Source organism: Schistocerca gregaria, chromosome 1 (genome assembly GCF_023897955.1).
Source record: "Schistocerca gregaria isolate iqSchGreg1 chromosome 1, iqSchGreg1.2, whole genome shotgun sequence".
Classification (NCBI taxonomy): Eukaryota; Metazoa; Arthropoda; class Insecta; order Orthoptera; family Acrididae; genus Schistocerca; species Schistocerca gregaria.
In genome coordinates, this window is record NC_064920.1 from 819,039,794 (window position 1) to 819,054,676 (window position 14,883).

At 41.8% G+C, this 14,883-nt stretch overlaps 1 protein-coding gene across 3 annotated transcripts in view; it reads left to right on the forward strand.

The window, feature by feature from the left end:
• LOC126270956 (follistatin-related protein 5-like) overlaps positions 1-14,883 on the forward strand; it is a 556,933-nt gene that overhangs the window by 141,574 nt on the left and 400,476 nt on the right. For all 3 annotated transcript variants that reach the window (XM_049974113.1, XM_049974114.1, XM_049974112.1), the window contains one exon: positions 5,387-5,485. In XM_049974113.1, coding sequence (XP_049830070.1) covers positions 5,405-5,485 — 81 coding nt within the window. In that variant the 5' untranslated portion in view covers positions 5,387-5,404. The remainder of the gene's footprint in view (positions 1-5,386; positions 5,486-14,883) is intronic.

Genomic DNA, 14,883 nt, shown 5'->3' on the forward strand with positions numbered 1-14,883 from the left:
TGTGTAATATATTAAAAGTTTTGAGAAGAGTTTAATAACTATTCAGTTGGAGAATTTTATGACGAGTAAAAGACTGTGTTGTTTTAAAACTAGATATACATTTTGTCGGCGGTGAAGCCATACTTCGTCGACCGTGCACCCCAAACGGGAGAAGTTCTTCCGCCACGTGACATGGGATAGTTGTCAACGAAATGAGTGTTTTTAATCTAATAAGAGCTTTACCTGTTTTGAAAACGAAAATTTGCATTAGTTTCGAATAGCTTCTATTTAAAACTCTATTTCACTTCTACTACATTTTGATAATACGGCCAAGCAATTTGATACTGCATCACTTTGTGACTGTAGGTGTCTAGTAAACAGATGATGTAGACTATTAACTACAGCTTGATTAGCTTTTGTTGATTGCAACGCTATTAAATTTCAATAGTATATTCGATCCTTCCAACCGCCTTCCCACTGGTTCCCGTCAGATCACCGAAACTAAGCGCTGTCGCGTTTGAGTAGCACCTGGCTGGATGACCATACAGGTGTGCGCAGCGCCGTTGGCACGCGGCGTGCGGCCAGCCCTTGTGAGACTGTTCAAGCAGCTACCTGACTGAGAGGTAGCGGCTACGGTGACAGAATCTGAGAACGGCCGGGAGAGCAGTGTGCTAATGACATGCCCCTTCATACTCGCATCCAGTGACCCCTATACGCTGAGGAAGACACGGCGGTCGTTCGGTAGCGTTGGGCATTTCGAGGCCTGTTCGGATGAAGTTTAGTTCAGCATATATGATCGTAGGTAAAAGATCATGTTGTACATTAGAACACTTTGTAGTATTTGTAAAAACGTTATATTTTGTAATTTCAGAAGAAGAACACAGCACACAAAACTGAACTCCATCATCCTTCTTGCATTAAAAAGGGAAAAAGAAAATATATTTGTGGGCTTTTACAGGGCTGCCTAGAGGCGAGAGTCTAAAACGTATTACAAGGTCTAACACTCACAGTTGGGTAATCGTATCTTCTGTCCTACATCTTTCCTTCCCCTGCCTGCCAAATTGTATTTTGTCAAAATGTCTTCTCATACACGTGAAGACTACGGAACGCATCACTTCACCGGCGCCCGTTTGTGACCTCGGTAAAGAAGGGCCCTTGAATAGCATATTAACAGCAAAACTCACGTTATTAGTCGGTAGGTCAAGCACAAAATACAAACATCTTGAAAAGAATAATTGTATAATAACCTTTTACCAGCCAATAATAACTAATTAATTGAAAATCTACTTAAAGGATTTGCATAGTAATTAACAATGTGGGCAAACTACTGCTGAAGCGAATATAATCACTCTGTCAGATTTTCGTGAATTGATCTCGCTTGAAATGTAACTGCTATACCTTTACGCAACAGTTCATCAATTCATTAAAAATAAGTCCAAAAGAAAGAAAAATACATGCCTTACAAGCAGTTACAGGAAAAAATTCTATCTACTGAAGTATTGTTAAGTGTGTTTTTTACGCCTTCTTTATGTAAATTAACCTCGTACGGCATGGAGAGAATTTCATGAGTCAAAGCTGTGCTAACTTAATACCTGTAACACAAATTTAGTTCGTCGCAAGATGAAAAATAAAAAAGTAGCTAGTTCTTGCAATCAGTATTTTCATCTACAGTTACGCTACGTAAAGTATCGTATGGTATGCGCTAAAATTTAAACAGTGTAGCAATGTCATCTCTCCCGCTTTCCCATCCATTCATGGAGCCTGCAAAAGCGCTGGAACTCTTGACGCGACAACTCTTATGTTTAGTTTCTTCAACTAGCGCTTATATGTTATTTTATTTGTTTATTTATCTATTTTTTATTCAGCGTAAATTATTTTTCTCCTCCTCTGCGTTGGATCACGTTGTTACTGCAGCGGAAGGTTGGTCGCTCCGCTTTCGATCAGCCGACGTTGGCCACCCTGAAGCTTCCAAACAGCAATAAATCCTGCTGCTGCCTGTGCTGATATACACTGTAGCGTCCCCAAAAATATTCTTTCTGCTCTCATGAATTCACATCTGGGTTTCACCTTCAGCATTCAGGAATTGTATCATGGCCTGTTCTCCTTCATAGTACGCTCTGTTCGCTTATAATACACCTCAAACATTATAGATAAAGATGTTGCAAACCATGAGGAAACGCCGGTTTACAACAGAATATCGCTCAACTGGATTTGTATTGGTGTGTGACGACAACAGAGATGTTCTGCGGCTGTATTGGTTGACTGATCCATACCGGATCTAAACTGTAGCAATAGAGCTAAGCTCGTGATAAGAAGTTCTGCAGAAAAGATAAATAAGGTCACTGGTGTCGATAGAATCTTCAGCCGGTTGCATCCCTGTTGCCGTATACCCATTAGTGAGTACATTGAGCCGTGCATGGTACCTCGTACCATTATTATCAATTATTCCATTGGTACATGCAGAGAGGTAAAGGTTCCCCTCTTACGCGCTATCATCTCTCTACGTTATTCTCATTTAACTTTACTGATCATTTCTGCACACTTACATAATGACTATAGCTTGCTGTTACGATCCTAACAACGCGACTCCGAATTCATGCTATATCTATTGTCCTGCGTGCTAGATGAGGACTTCAAACACTACAATACTCTATAATTTCTCACTCTAGTGGCTCGTGTACAATTCTTTAAATATGGGCTCCATTTTCCCAAAATCCTTTCAACAATTCTAATCTTCCCATCCCCATTCGACACTACCCATTTTGCGTGGCCTGTATCCTATGGCTTCCTGGTATTATCCCTAAGCATTTATTTGATGCCACGTTCTCAAGGTGCTACCACTAATCTTGTATTCTGGTACTTATTGGGTTTCTTTTCGTTCTTACAGACGCTGTCTACGACTTTTTGTTAACTTATTTAATTTCCAGGTCTTACTATGGACGAATAAACTGAATACAGCAAGACCTTGTAGAAGTTCACTGGTCAAATTTTTGAATGGTGTAAAAACAAGACTCCCTAGAAATTACACCTAATTAGGGTAACCAAAAGAACATAGCCATTTGAGAGAAAATTAAAGTGTTTTCCGAAGAGCTGCTGTTAGCCATGTAAATGAAGTATTGAAACGTTCAGCTCTTGAAGGGCTACTTATTTTTCACATAAGAAGTTACATTAGTGTGATATTTCACTGACAAAAAAGCTGCCTTCGTATCAGGGACTAAATGAGAGACATTTCAAGCACAGAAGATGATAGGTAAGCGAATGAGATGTAAGAAAGTTTATCTTTTGAATGTGTAGATATTTTGTGCCGTTGTGCCTCCGTAGAATTTAAAGTGCAATTATTTGTACCATCATTCAAAGATACTCTTATGTTTCCTAATCAATTTCATTTCTTACTCTCGCAAAACATACGACCAATTTTTCTACATTTTTTAAAAATTGTTACTAATTGTCTCTTTAATGGTAAACAACATATAAACATTACAAGGGCTGACACACGCATAGCCGGGGGAACGATTCTGATTGGTTGATTTCCGCACATACTGATAGGCCAAAATATTATGACCACCTGCTTAATAGCATGTCTGTCAGTCCTTGGAACGAAATACACTTCTGGCCATAAATATTGCGACACCACGAAGATGACGTGCTACAAAAGCTAAATTTAACCGAAAGGAAGAAGATGCTATGATATGCAGATGATTAGCTTTTCAGAGCATTCACACAACGTTAGCGCCAGTGGCGACATCTACAATGTGCTGACATGAGGAAAGCTTGCAACCGATTTCTCATACACAAACAGCTGTTGACCGGTGTTGCCTGGTGAAACGTTGTTGTGATGCCTCTTGTAAGGAGGATCAATGCGTACCATCACGTTTCGGACTTTGAGAAAGGTCGAATTGTAGCCTATCACGATTGCGGTTTATCGTATCGCGATATTGGTGCTCACATTGATTGAGATCCAATGACTGTTAGCAGAATATGGAATCGGTGGGTTCAGGAGGGTAATACGGAATGCCGTGCTGGATCTCAACGGCCTCGTATACTTAGCAGTCGAGATGACAGACATCTTATCCGCTTGGCTGTAACGGATCGTACAGCCACGTCTCGATCGCTGAGTCACAAGATGGGGACGTTTGCAAGACGACAACCATCTGTACGAACAGTTCGACGACGTCTGCAGGAGCATGGACTATCAGCTCGGAGCCCATGGCTCTGGTTACCTCTGCATCACAGACAGTAGCGCCTGCGATGGTGTAATCAACGACGAACCTGGGTGCACGAATGGCAAAACGTCATTTTCTCGGATGAATCCAGGTTCTTTTTACAGCATCATGATGGTCGCATCCGTGTTTGGCGACATCGCGGTGAAAGCACATTGGAAGCGTGTATTCGTCATCGCCATACTGGCGTACCACCCGGCGTGATGGTATGTGCTGCCATTGGTTACACGTCTCGGTCAGCTCTTGTTCGCACTGACGGCACTTTGAACAGTGAACGTTACGCTTCAGATGTGTTACGACCAGTGGCTCTACCCTTCACTCGATCGCTGCGAAATCCTACATTTCAGCAGGATAATGCACGACCGCATGTTGCAGGTCCTGTGCTGGCCTTTCTGGATACAGAAAATGCCCGACTGCTGACCTGGCCAGCACATTCTCCAGATCTGTCACCAATTGAAACCGTCTGGTCAATGGTGACCGAGCAACTGGCTCGCCACAATACACCATACTCTTGATGAAATGTGGTATCGTGTTGAAGCTGCATGGGCAGCTGTACCTGTACACGCTATCCAAGCTCTGTTTTACTCAATGCCCAGGCGTATCAAGGCCGTTATTACGGCCAGAGGTGGTTTTTCTGGATACTGATATCTCAGGATCTATGCACCCAAATTGCATGAAAATGTAATCACATGTTAGTTCTAGTATAATGTATTTGTCCAATGAATACCCATTGATAATCTGCATTTCTTCTCGGTGCAGCAATTTTAATGGTCAGTAGTGTACATTACTGATTATGTGTATCAGGGGTCCGACAGTATGTTGGTAGGTTTGTGGAGGTGTGCGGAGTTAGATGTCTAGATGCATGTAATGTAATTCGCTTAAATAATGAGCTGATTTTTGTTAATTTTGTAAGTTGTTACTTTAACACAAAAGACGGTCTGCAACACGCTTCTAATAAAATGAATAGGATCTGCTCTGACTACAGTTTACGGAGGTAAAAAAACTGAAGGACAGAATTTGTATTAAGGTAATCTCTAGCTTGATCGTGCAGCGTATAAAGGAAAAGACAACAGCAACGTGTGACTGCTGCTCCAGGTGGAATCCAACGCGATACGAGCCGGCACGCTACGCACGCTATGTTCCTCGGGTAGCGCCAGCAGCCTGTAGAGTGCTTGTTCTCGTTGCAGGCGAGCGCTAGGGGCGGCATGCTGTGGAGCGACGCCTGGCGGCTGCTGCTGCTGCCACTGCTGCTCGCAGGCGGGGCGAGCGCCGGCGTGCTGGCCAAGGTAGGCAACCTGCTCGCCGCCAGCCACTGCTGCCATTGCTGCTGCTGATGATGACGCTACTACTGTGCCGACTGTCGATGCACGATTTCTTGATAAGAAGTTTTTAAGTTTTTGTGTTCTAATGAATTCTACACTTCCGGATAAAGAAAGTGAACCTTCCAAAACACATGGTCGGATATCAATGTAACTTCGTGCACCTACTCATCGCCAGCAGTTACGTAAATCACTAGAGTTGGAGTTGTCTGTGACAGTTTGAACGGCCTCCAGACTCACTTATTGTTATAGATACGAGAGGTGTCTGTTCTGTCAGACATATCCGATAGAATGGACACCACTCGCAGTGAAGCAGCTGGGACATATACATGAACAATTGTCGTGAAAGAAATAGAAAGGAAACGAGATGCGAAAGAGATAGGGAGAAAATAAAGTCCAGCCCCTCAGGGCATTGCGGCATTGCAAACGACGAGATTTGAAAATTTGTGTCGGACAGGGGCTCGAACACCGGAGCTCCGCTTGAACTGTTGAATTAATCACCTTGGCCATCTTGACACGCTCCCTGTCAGACCCAGACTCCCAAGTTCCCCTTTGCCGCATCGTATGGGGTGGGACGTGTCCAACAGAACAGACACAACTCATATCTATAAGTGTATTTACGCGATGGATTTTTGTTTAAAAATGTGTTAGTGTGGATGCGGAACCAACGTAGAAACTCGTACGCGAATGAGAAATCTGTGAATAGAGGTTTAATCGGACGGAGTCGTTGCGGTGCAGCGAGTGAGAGGTTGTGCTGTGGGCCTGACAGCCAAGGGGGCTAAGGCAACCGTTCTAGACAAGCGGAGCATTTGGGTTCGAGTCCTGGTCTGGCACGAATTTTCAACTTCCATCGTTGCATTACCGCCTTACCCTCTGAGACTAGAAGACATTATTTCCTTCCTATCTCTTTCCCATCCCGTTTCCTTACACCCCAATTATTCGTGAATTATTGTTCTTCGTATTTAGTGTTGTTATGAGACCTGGCATGGTGTATAAGGGATGAGAACAGCGTTGAGTGATCACAGGGAAGGAAACGGAGAAGCTGCGTACTCGTATGAAATGGTAACTGCAGAGTTTCAAAGAACGTCACTGTCTGTCTCCAATTGGCTGGATGGTCAAATCGTACAATATCCAGATTTGAGGGGCATTCGTATATGGCATTGGCCCGATAGCACACTGAGTGGTAACGTAAGGGCATATTTCTCGTCAAGCTCCGGTAGATCACGTCTGACCATTATATTGTGCACGAAGCACATCGTAACTCTTTCACATCTGTGGCTACCATCCGAGAACAATTAGCGAATTCCCTGCAACATTATGTATACTTCACACTGTTACTCGGTGAGTACCAAAAGCCGGACTACGGAATTACCTTAGGCTGCCTTAGCACCACAACAGAAACTGCTATGTGACCAGGAAGCGTGGACTGACGATGAGTGACGTCCCATTTGCGTTCAGCGAAGAACTGCTGTTCTGCACCTCCACGGATGGCTAATATGGTGGCAACATTGGGATAGGTCCCAGTCTTGCAATGTTTTGGAGTGATACAGCGATCCTACGTCTGGCCCCATGGTGTGGGGAGCCAACAAGTACGGCTCCTGCTTACGGCTGGCGATTATTGAGGGATCTCCGACGGCAGAGTGGCGCACCACAGACGTTCTGCGCTCTCATGTGTGAAAATTTTGTGGTCTCCTTTTTTTACAGAAGAGTGCTCGTCTAGGCGTCACGTGTAGCTATGAACTGTCTGCAAAGTGTTAAAGTACTCCTGTCGTAAGCAACACCCGCAGGTCTGTCCCCCACAGAACTTGTGTGGGACCAGCTCTGACATTAACTCCATCCCAGTGCGTTGTGCCGTATATCAAGGGCAACCCACAACAGTTTTGGTCCAGCTTGCCTCACGAGGGATCTGCGACTTTATGACACACTTCTCAATTGAATCGTTGCATGCATCCAGGTCAGGGGGGATGCAACGTCATACTGACAAATGGACTCATACAAGTTCTTTGTCATTTTGGCTCGGTTACATAATCACTGAAATAACTTCAAGTCCCATGACTACGCATGTAGTTTCATTCTATTTCTCCTCCCCTTCTCCGTGTTTCACTTTTTTTGTCTGGCAGTGTATTTTCAAGATTTTTTGACCACTATTACGACACGCCGTTATCACGGCTCCACAAGTTAGAAGAAGCGATGAGGAACTACACTGATTTGAAGGTGCAACCCCCACAATTAAATGAATCCGGTAGCGTTTTAATTTTAAGAAAGCAAAACTACTTTACATTATAGGGCAAAGAATTCGCAGAGAAGTTAGCTATTATTTTTAGGACTTACACACAGAACTTCGCCCAAATCGTAATTTCTTTTGCCTCTCAGGTATCTTTATGACACTTTTCGATAATCGTCAAAACGAAGGAACATAAAATGATTGCAAAACGTATATCTATTTAACGATATTTCTCCTAAGCATGTAATCAGAATAACTAAAATAAAATAATTTAGATTTTGAACTACACTTATGGTGCAAACAGCCATTTCGACTGCTCCATACGTATGCCATGCGTTTTGTGTCAGCAGACATCTTGAGCGAGTGAAGTACCCTAATACCCGTACAACATTCGTCGGACACCACCGATGCAATATGGGGAGTTGTTACGTACTCTATCTCTGAGCTTACTAATTATTAGCGGGCTGCTTACGAGTAACAAGATAAAAGTGGGCTGCTAGCACGCTCTTACATCGTTCGCTTTTGTGTGATGGCAGATAAGTTAATATGTCAATTTCAAATCAGAAACGAATTCCAAAAAACAAGAACGTAACGTCTTGCCTGCGTTCGAGAGCATGAGAACTCTGCCAAGGGTACATATCGTATCTTTACATTAGGCGCATCCCACTAGTCAATGGCACTCTTTTCCACTGTTTTTTGGGTATCGCACGATTGACCAATTGTGCGACATAAACGGAGTACTTTCTTAGTGGAACAAGTACAAGAAAAAGGAGAGTTTGGAAATTTGTGGTAAGGTTCTATGTGACCAAACTGCTGAGGTCATCGGTCACTAGGCTTACACACTAATAAAACTAACTTACGCTAGGGACAACGAATGCCGGACATTTGCCACGCCGAACATTTGCCACACTTACCCCTTCACCAGGTAGCTTGAGTAGCGATTCCTCAGGTAAGGAACGCCCTTCCTCGTACTTCTTCTGTCCGCTTTCAAACGGCCATCTCCACATCTTACTCGATACAACCAGTACGTAACGGACCTTCTTCTTCGACATCTTGGCCAAATACAGAGCTTCTTTTCCGAAATCAAAATATTTATGACTTTTGGGAAACTAAAGCAATACCGACGATTATGTCAGTATGTATGTAGTTCTGCCAAGTATAAATATAGACCCTTCTGTTTTTTATGGTAGCTTCCTTTCACACTTACTGATTACGATAGAAACAGTCCATCGCCGTGGGAGCAACAAGAAAGGAACGATGTAAAGAGAATGCGAATGTACGCTAATCATTTCTTTTTATCACTACGTTTGTGCCTACTTTAATTACTATAACTGCATGCCCAAAACACAATAAGGAAAGAAGAAATTGGTATGTGAATATTTGAAAAGAAGAACGATATACTCCATATTAATTTACTCTCAAAAATCCGATATCCCTAGTGGCCAAACATTAGTTAATAAAGTGTAGCGGGACAATGTTCAAAACATGACTGAAAATACTCGTACATTCACTAAATAGAGATAAGAACATCTATGACTGACATCTCATCTGAAGCCGACGTAAAATTTTAAAATGTAAAAAATAAGGAAATGACGTAATACAGAATTCTATGTTTGTAACGTACGTTGTTGTTCTACATTGTTTAGTTCTTAGTTCTGGTATTTACAGAGTCACAGAGAAAGCATCCTAGGTTTTGAGGGAAAAGCCGTAACTGTAATGATATCCACTACTACAGAAACAAGAAGCACAATTTGTGTTCAAGCTCACAAGCGACATAAAAGCAGATAGTTCCTATGACTTAGTATGGACAGAGGTTGTATTTGACAACCCGAATAAATTAATAACTGGCTCCACTTACCGACCCCCAGTCTCAGGTGAAACACTTGCTCATCACAAATAGGTACCCAATCCTACAATTATAGTCGGCAGTAACTTCAATCTACCTTCCATATGTTGACAAAAATACATTTTCAGACCCTATTGTACATAGAAAACAACTTCCGTAATTGTTATAAATGCTTTTTCTAAAATTATTTGTACAATTAGTTCACGAGGCCATTCAAATTGTAAATGGTTACGGAAACACACTTGATCTCTTAGCCACAAATAATCCAGAGCATCACAACGGATACAGGGATTAGTGAACTCTGTCGTAACGAGGCTCAACTCCGTACCAAAGAAATTCACCAAAACTAAACGAGAAATATATCTATTTATAAAAGCAGCTAAAAATTCGGTTGACTTCTTTCGAAGAGATAGTCTCCAATCCTTCCTAAGTATGCAAATGAAGACCACATGTGGCTTAAGTTCAAAGAAATAGTATCAACAGCACTCAAGTGATTCATAGCACATAAATTAATAAGAGATGGAACTTATCCCCCGTGGTACACAAAACACGACAGAAAGCTGCTGCAGGAGCAACGAAAAAGGTACGTATAATTTAGACGAGCGCAAAATCTCCAAGATTGGCGAGGTTTTACCAAGGGTCGAAATTTGGTCCGCATTTCAATGCGAGATGCATTCAATAGTTTCCAAAACGAACTTTCTCTAGAAATGTGGCGGAAAATCGAAAGAGATTCTGGCCCTATGTTAAGTAAATCAGTAGAAAGGCTCAGTAAGTACCTTTACTGCACGACAGTGACGGTAATGTTACTGACGAAGTGGTGTCGCTAAATTCAGTTTTCCGAGAATTCGAAATAAGAACAGCTGCAGACATAATATAGAAGTAGATATAATTGGTGTTGCAAAGCAACTCAAATTACACTATCAAATAACTGATGTTGCAGATGTGACTGAACTGTCAGTGACAGAGGAAATCATCAAATATCTTTTCAATAAGACTCTAATGTATAAGAAAAGTAGGTCTAATGCATTTGTTTCTGATGTTCTTTAGTAACAATTAATTTTCAGTAGTAAGCTCCTTGCCTAGTGTCAGTTGCTTTTACTGGCCTGTTTAAAGATAATCATCAATTTAGTAAGGAATTTTAATTTTTAAAGAACTATATCTAAATGTACTTAAGTAGATTTACATCTACTGTAAATGTTTGCAGCTAAACTTAAATAAAAAAATATTTGAGATGCCAAAATTGTCAACTTTAGGATCAGATCAGTTTTGGGATGTCAGTTTTATGTTCAATTCAAAGGTTCAGTTCCCATTTTCTTTTACAAAAGCGTATACCATCAGCATGATATTTTAGGTGATAGTTGCGACTCTGAAGCTTCAAAAACTGATTTTCGAACTCACAATTATTTAATAGTATGGCCTTAATATTAGAAGGTAGAAAAAAGTTATCTTAACGTGACAACAATAAGAGCTCTTAATTAAACAGGAAACAGGAGGATCATTTGAGTGATGTTTAATGTTGCCTTCGTTAAGCCAAATGTCACTGTTTCTTTATTACACTCTAGTGAACCGAGATGACACCAGCAAGTTACATCGTTAAGCTATTTAGGGATACTTTTGTGAGGCTTGAAATAATCTTTAATTTTTACAATAATGGCTGATTCCCATCACTCTTTGCACAGGCTTTGGACTGTCAAAATGATAAATGACCATTTACCATTTTGGCGTGTTTAAAATCAGCTTAAGCAGGCTGAACTAATGTGCACTATATTTACAATTACAACTTAATATTAACGCCGATAATGCAGTTTCAATATTTTAATAATTTTAACTCAGTAATCTGCGAGGACTCAGTGGTCTTCATAGTTTTAATGCATTATTTTTAACATATTTTAGTCTATTTTCTGAATATGGGCAGTGGCTTTCAAGCAAGGTCCAATGTTGCCAGTCTCTTCATAATTCTTTACTATACTCTCTATTCTGTCCTCCAGCTTCAAGCACTTCTTATTCCTCTTCTTACCTTCAAGGTTCATTTCCAATTTCATGTACATGCAGTTTGTCAGCTCTGCTTCCTTTTTCAAGCACTCCACCAAATAGGTGATTCTAGGGTGAAGGTTTCCATTAATATTATTTATTTTGTTGTGCCACCCTTCAACAGCATTCGTCGTTCGGTGCCTTTTTCCGTAGTATTTCCACATTCCTATTGGGATATCCTCACTCTCTAGCCAGTTGTCCACAAAGAAATCAAAAAATTGAGAGAGCCTTCACTTATCAGGAGCCTCTGCATGAATCTCAATCCATCCATTGCTTACGTCCTCCAGTTTTACAAATGCCAGCGCTGCACACACATTGACGTAAAGTATTAAATCCTCGTGCTGGCGGTAGTCCTCAGTTAGATCGAAAACTTGAATTCTTCTCCATAAACTCTTCTCCATAAGTCAATAGCATCCATTTATTTCAATTGTAGGAAAAACTTGACGAATGGCCGATATCGGAGCTGCCTCAGAATCGACATTCACTTCTTTAGGCGCCACTAAGGGACTGCCTGTTTTATCAGACGAAACAGACGAACATATGTGTCTTTCTTCTTATTAGGGAGCAGTGCAAATACAATAGGAAGAATGTTTGTTTCTTTAATCGGGCCTCCTAAGTCTACATGTATGGTGTAGATTTGAGCAAACTGCTTGCTGCAGCTCTTAAATGTTCCATCCATAAAAAAATGGGAACATGTTTTTAAACTTTCTTTTCCTTTGCTTCCACTAAAAATCATTATTCGCTCCTCTAATCTATCGTCTTCTAGAAGAAAACTACTGCCATCTCCCATTTTTATAGATCTTCATGAAGATCAATTTCATAACAGTTCTTAGGCTCTTGTTGATTCCCCCGCGCTTGACTCCGTCGACGACGCATGGTTCTCTTCATAGATTCTGTGATTAGGCATCATTGTAACAAAGTCATAACCTTTATTATGAAGATTTCCCATTTCATCCACGTATATCTCCGATAACTATGTAGTTTCTTCTTGAGACCTTCTCTTCGCCCTTTCCACTTGCTTTCTCACTTCCAGAGCCGCATCGTCAGGTGATCCACAGAGATGTTCAAATACGTTCAACACTTCTCCGTTCTTCGAAAGCAGCTTTCTCTTGGAATGATCCGATTTTCGGCGTAAGCACATCCACGTAACAACACCTTCTTTAAATTCTCTCTGTTTAAGGTATGCATAGCCCTTGTAATGAGAAGAAGACCAGCCCTTGTTCGTTGCAATAACTTCCATAGTGATGGTCACGTTAGGAACATCGAAAGGAAACTGAGTGTAAGGACTTTTGTTGTGACCAGTGTGCAGGTTCGGTAACCGTCCACAGGAATTCCAGAAGTTGGACGGCGGGTGAGGAAAAGGAGGAGGAGGAGGTGGAGGAGGAGGGGGAGACAAGGGACCCAACCCTTCGGAGCAGGCAAATGTCTGGCGTAGCAATTGTCCGCACACCAGGGACAACACACACACCCATGCCCGAGAGAGGACTTGAACCTCCGACGCGGGGGCCTCGCAAACCGTGACAAGGTGCCCCTGACCACACGCCTACCCAGCGCGGCACCAAGCAGTGTAATTAATTTAGCTAGGAGGGTAGAGCGCATATAGTTCCTTGTAAACACAAAATTTCTTTGTGCCAGTGCAAAAGAAAGGTGAGATAGAAAATTTTGAATTTGTCGGACTAAAGATTTATTCAGAAACTGAATTCCACTGTCCTTAGTACAAGCATAATCTAGACTTTCACTGACACTGAAGCGCGATAGCTTGTTTACTTTGCTGACTTTCCTAGTGTTGCCGCTTTAATTATGGGGTAGTTCTCTACATTCTGGGTCAGATAATAGCGGTGAGAAGCTCCTCGGGCATTATATAATTCGCAAAGTTTGTCCAGGACGTTGTTCAAGCGTCTCAGGATGCTAAATATTCCTTCCCTTTACGAACACTCTCTCAAGAGAAAGAATAGATTTAGAGGAATCAGTGGTAACCTTCATTACGACAGCTTGGAATTTAGTGAACCTAGCTGTTACAGAGTAAGAGTCCAACGTCCTAACTCTATCGCCATGTCGATCGAAACAGCCCTTGCCATCCAAACTTCGTTTGCCGTGGCATCCGAACAAAGGTGCTGCAGTTTTACCCGAGCGAAAGTGCGCGATACTGAGAATGTATAAAGTTGCTGACCTGAAGCATCTGTGTCTGATACACATCTGCACACCGCAAACCACGTTACCCTTTGGTTGAGGGTGCTTCGTGTATCACTACGATTTAAATCTTTTCCCATTACAATTGCCTAAGGTATGCAGGACTAATAAATTTCGCTAATTCTCCGTATGTGCTCCAGTATCTCTAATTGTACCCTCGTGATCGTCTCTCGAAAGTTTAACAGATGGCCACACCGCGATGCAGAGCGTCCCTGCTGTAGCGCCCGAAACTGGAGTTGGAAGGCAATGTCTATGACGCTTTCACGCTTACTAAACGAACCCGTGACGAATTTCGCTGTTCGTCTTTGGATTTTCTCTGTTTTCTCCGCCATTCGTATCACGTAATAGTTCCTGGACCGAAAGTAATAGTTAAGAACGGTACCACGTGTGTTTTTAACTATCTCCTCTGTGTCTGATTACGTTTCATGAGGATTCTTCCAATGAATATCTGTCTGGCATCAACTTTTATGTGATTAGTATTATCTGGTAGTTACATTTTGAATGAGTCTGCTCGCATACTCCGAGACATTTAATATATGTGACTGCTGTGAGTGATTACTAGACAGTTGTGTAATCGAGACAGTAACAGATCTTTCCATCTACTTATGCGCGGTATATTACATTTATCCACGTTGGGCGTATCTACCATTCTCATTTCGTTCTCCATTTCGCAGCAATAACCTAGCGCTGCGACTTCTCTACAGGCAGCAACATCGTTCGCAAAAAATCATGGAGATTCCGACCTTATACATAAAGTCCGTTCCATATACTGTGAACAGTGATAAACCCACATCTCCTTATTGTGATGTAACAGACAAGTATTGTCTAATCATCGTCAACTCTCTGGTGGGTTTTGGAGAACAGTTAATAGAGATGACAGCAGCTGTATTGTGATGAGTTGATAAATGGGAATGACTACCACGAATTCGGCGAGACTCTTCGAGTGCTTATACAACCTCGTCATTAGCATCCCTCGAAACACGACGAACAACAATGAAACCGACAGTATTTCCTGTGTGCATGTTTTAAAATTGAAACGTGACATCGAATCACGTAAATTAATAAGCGTATATC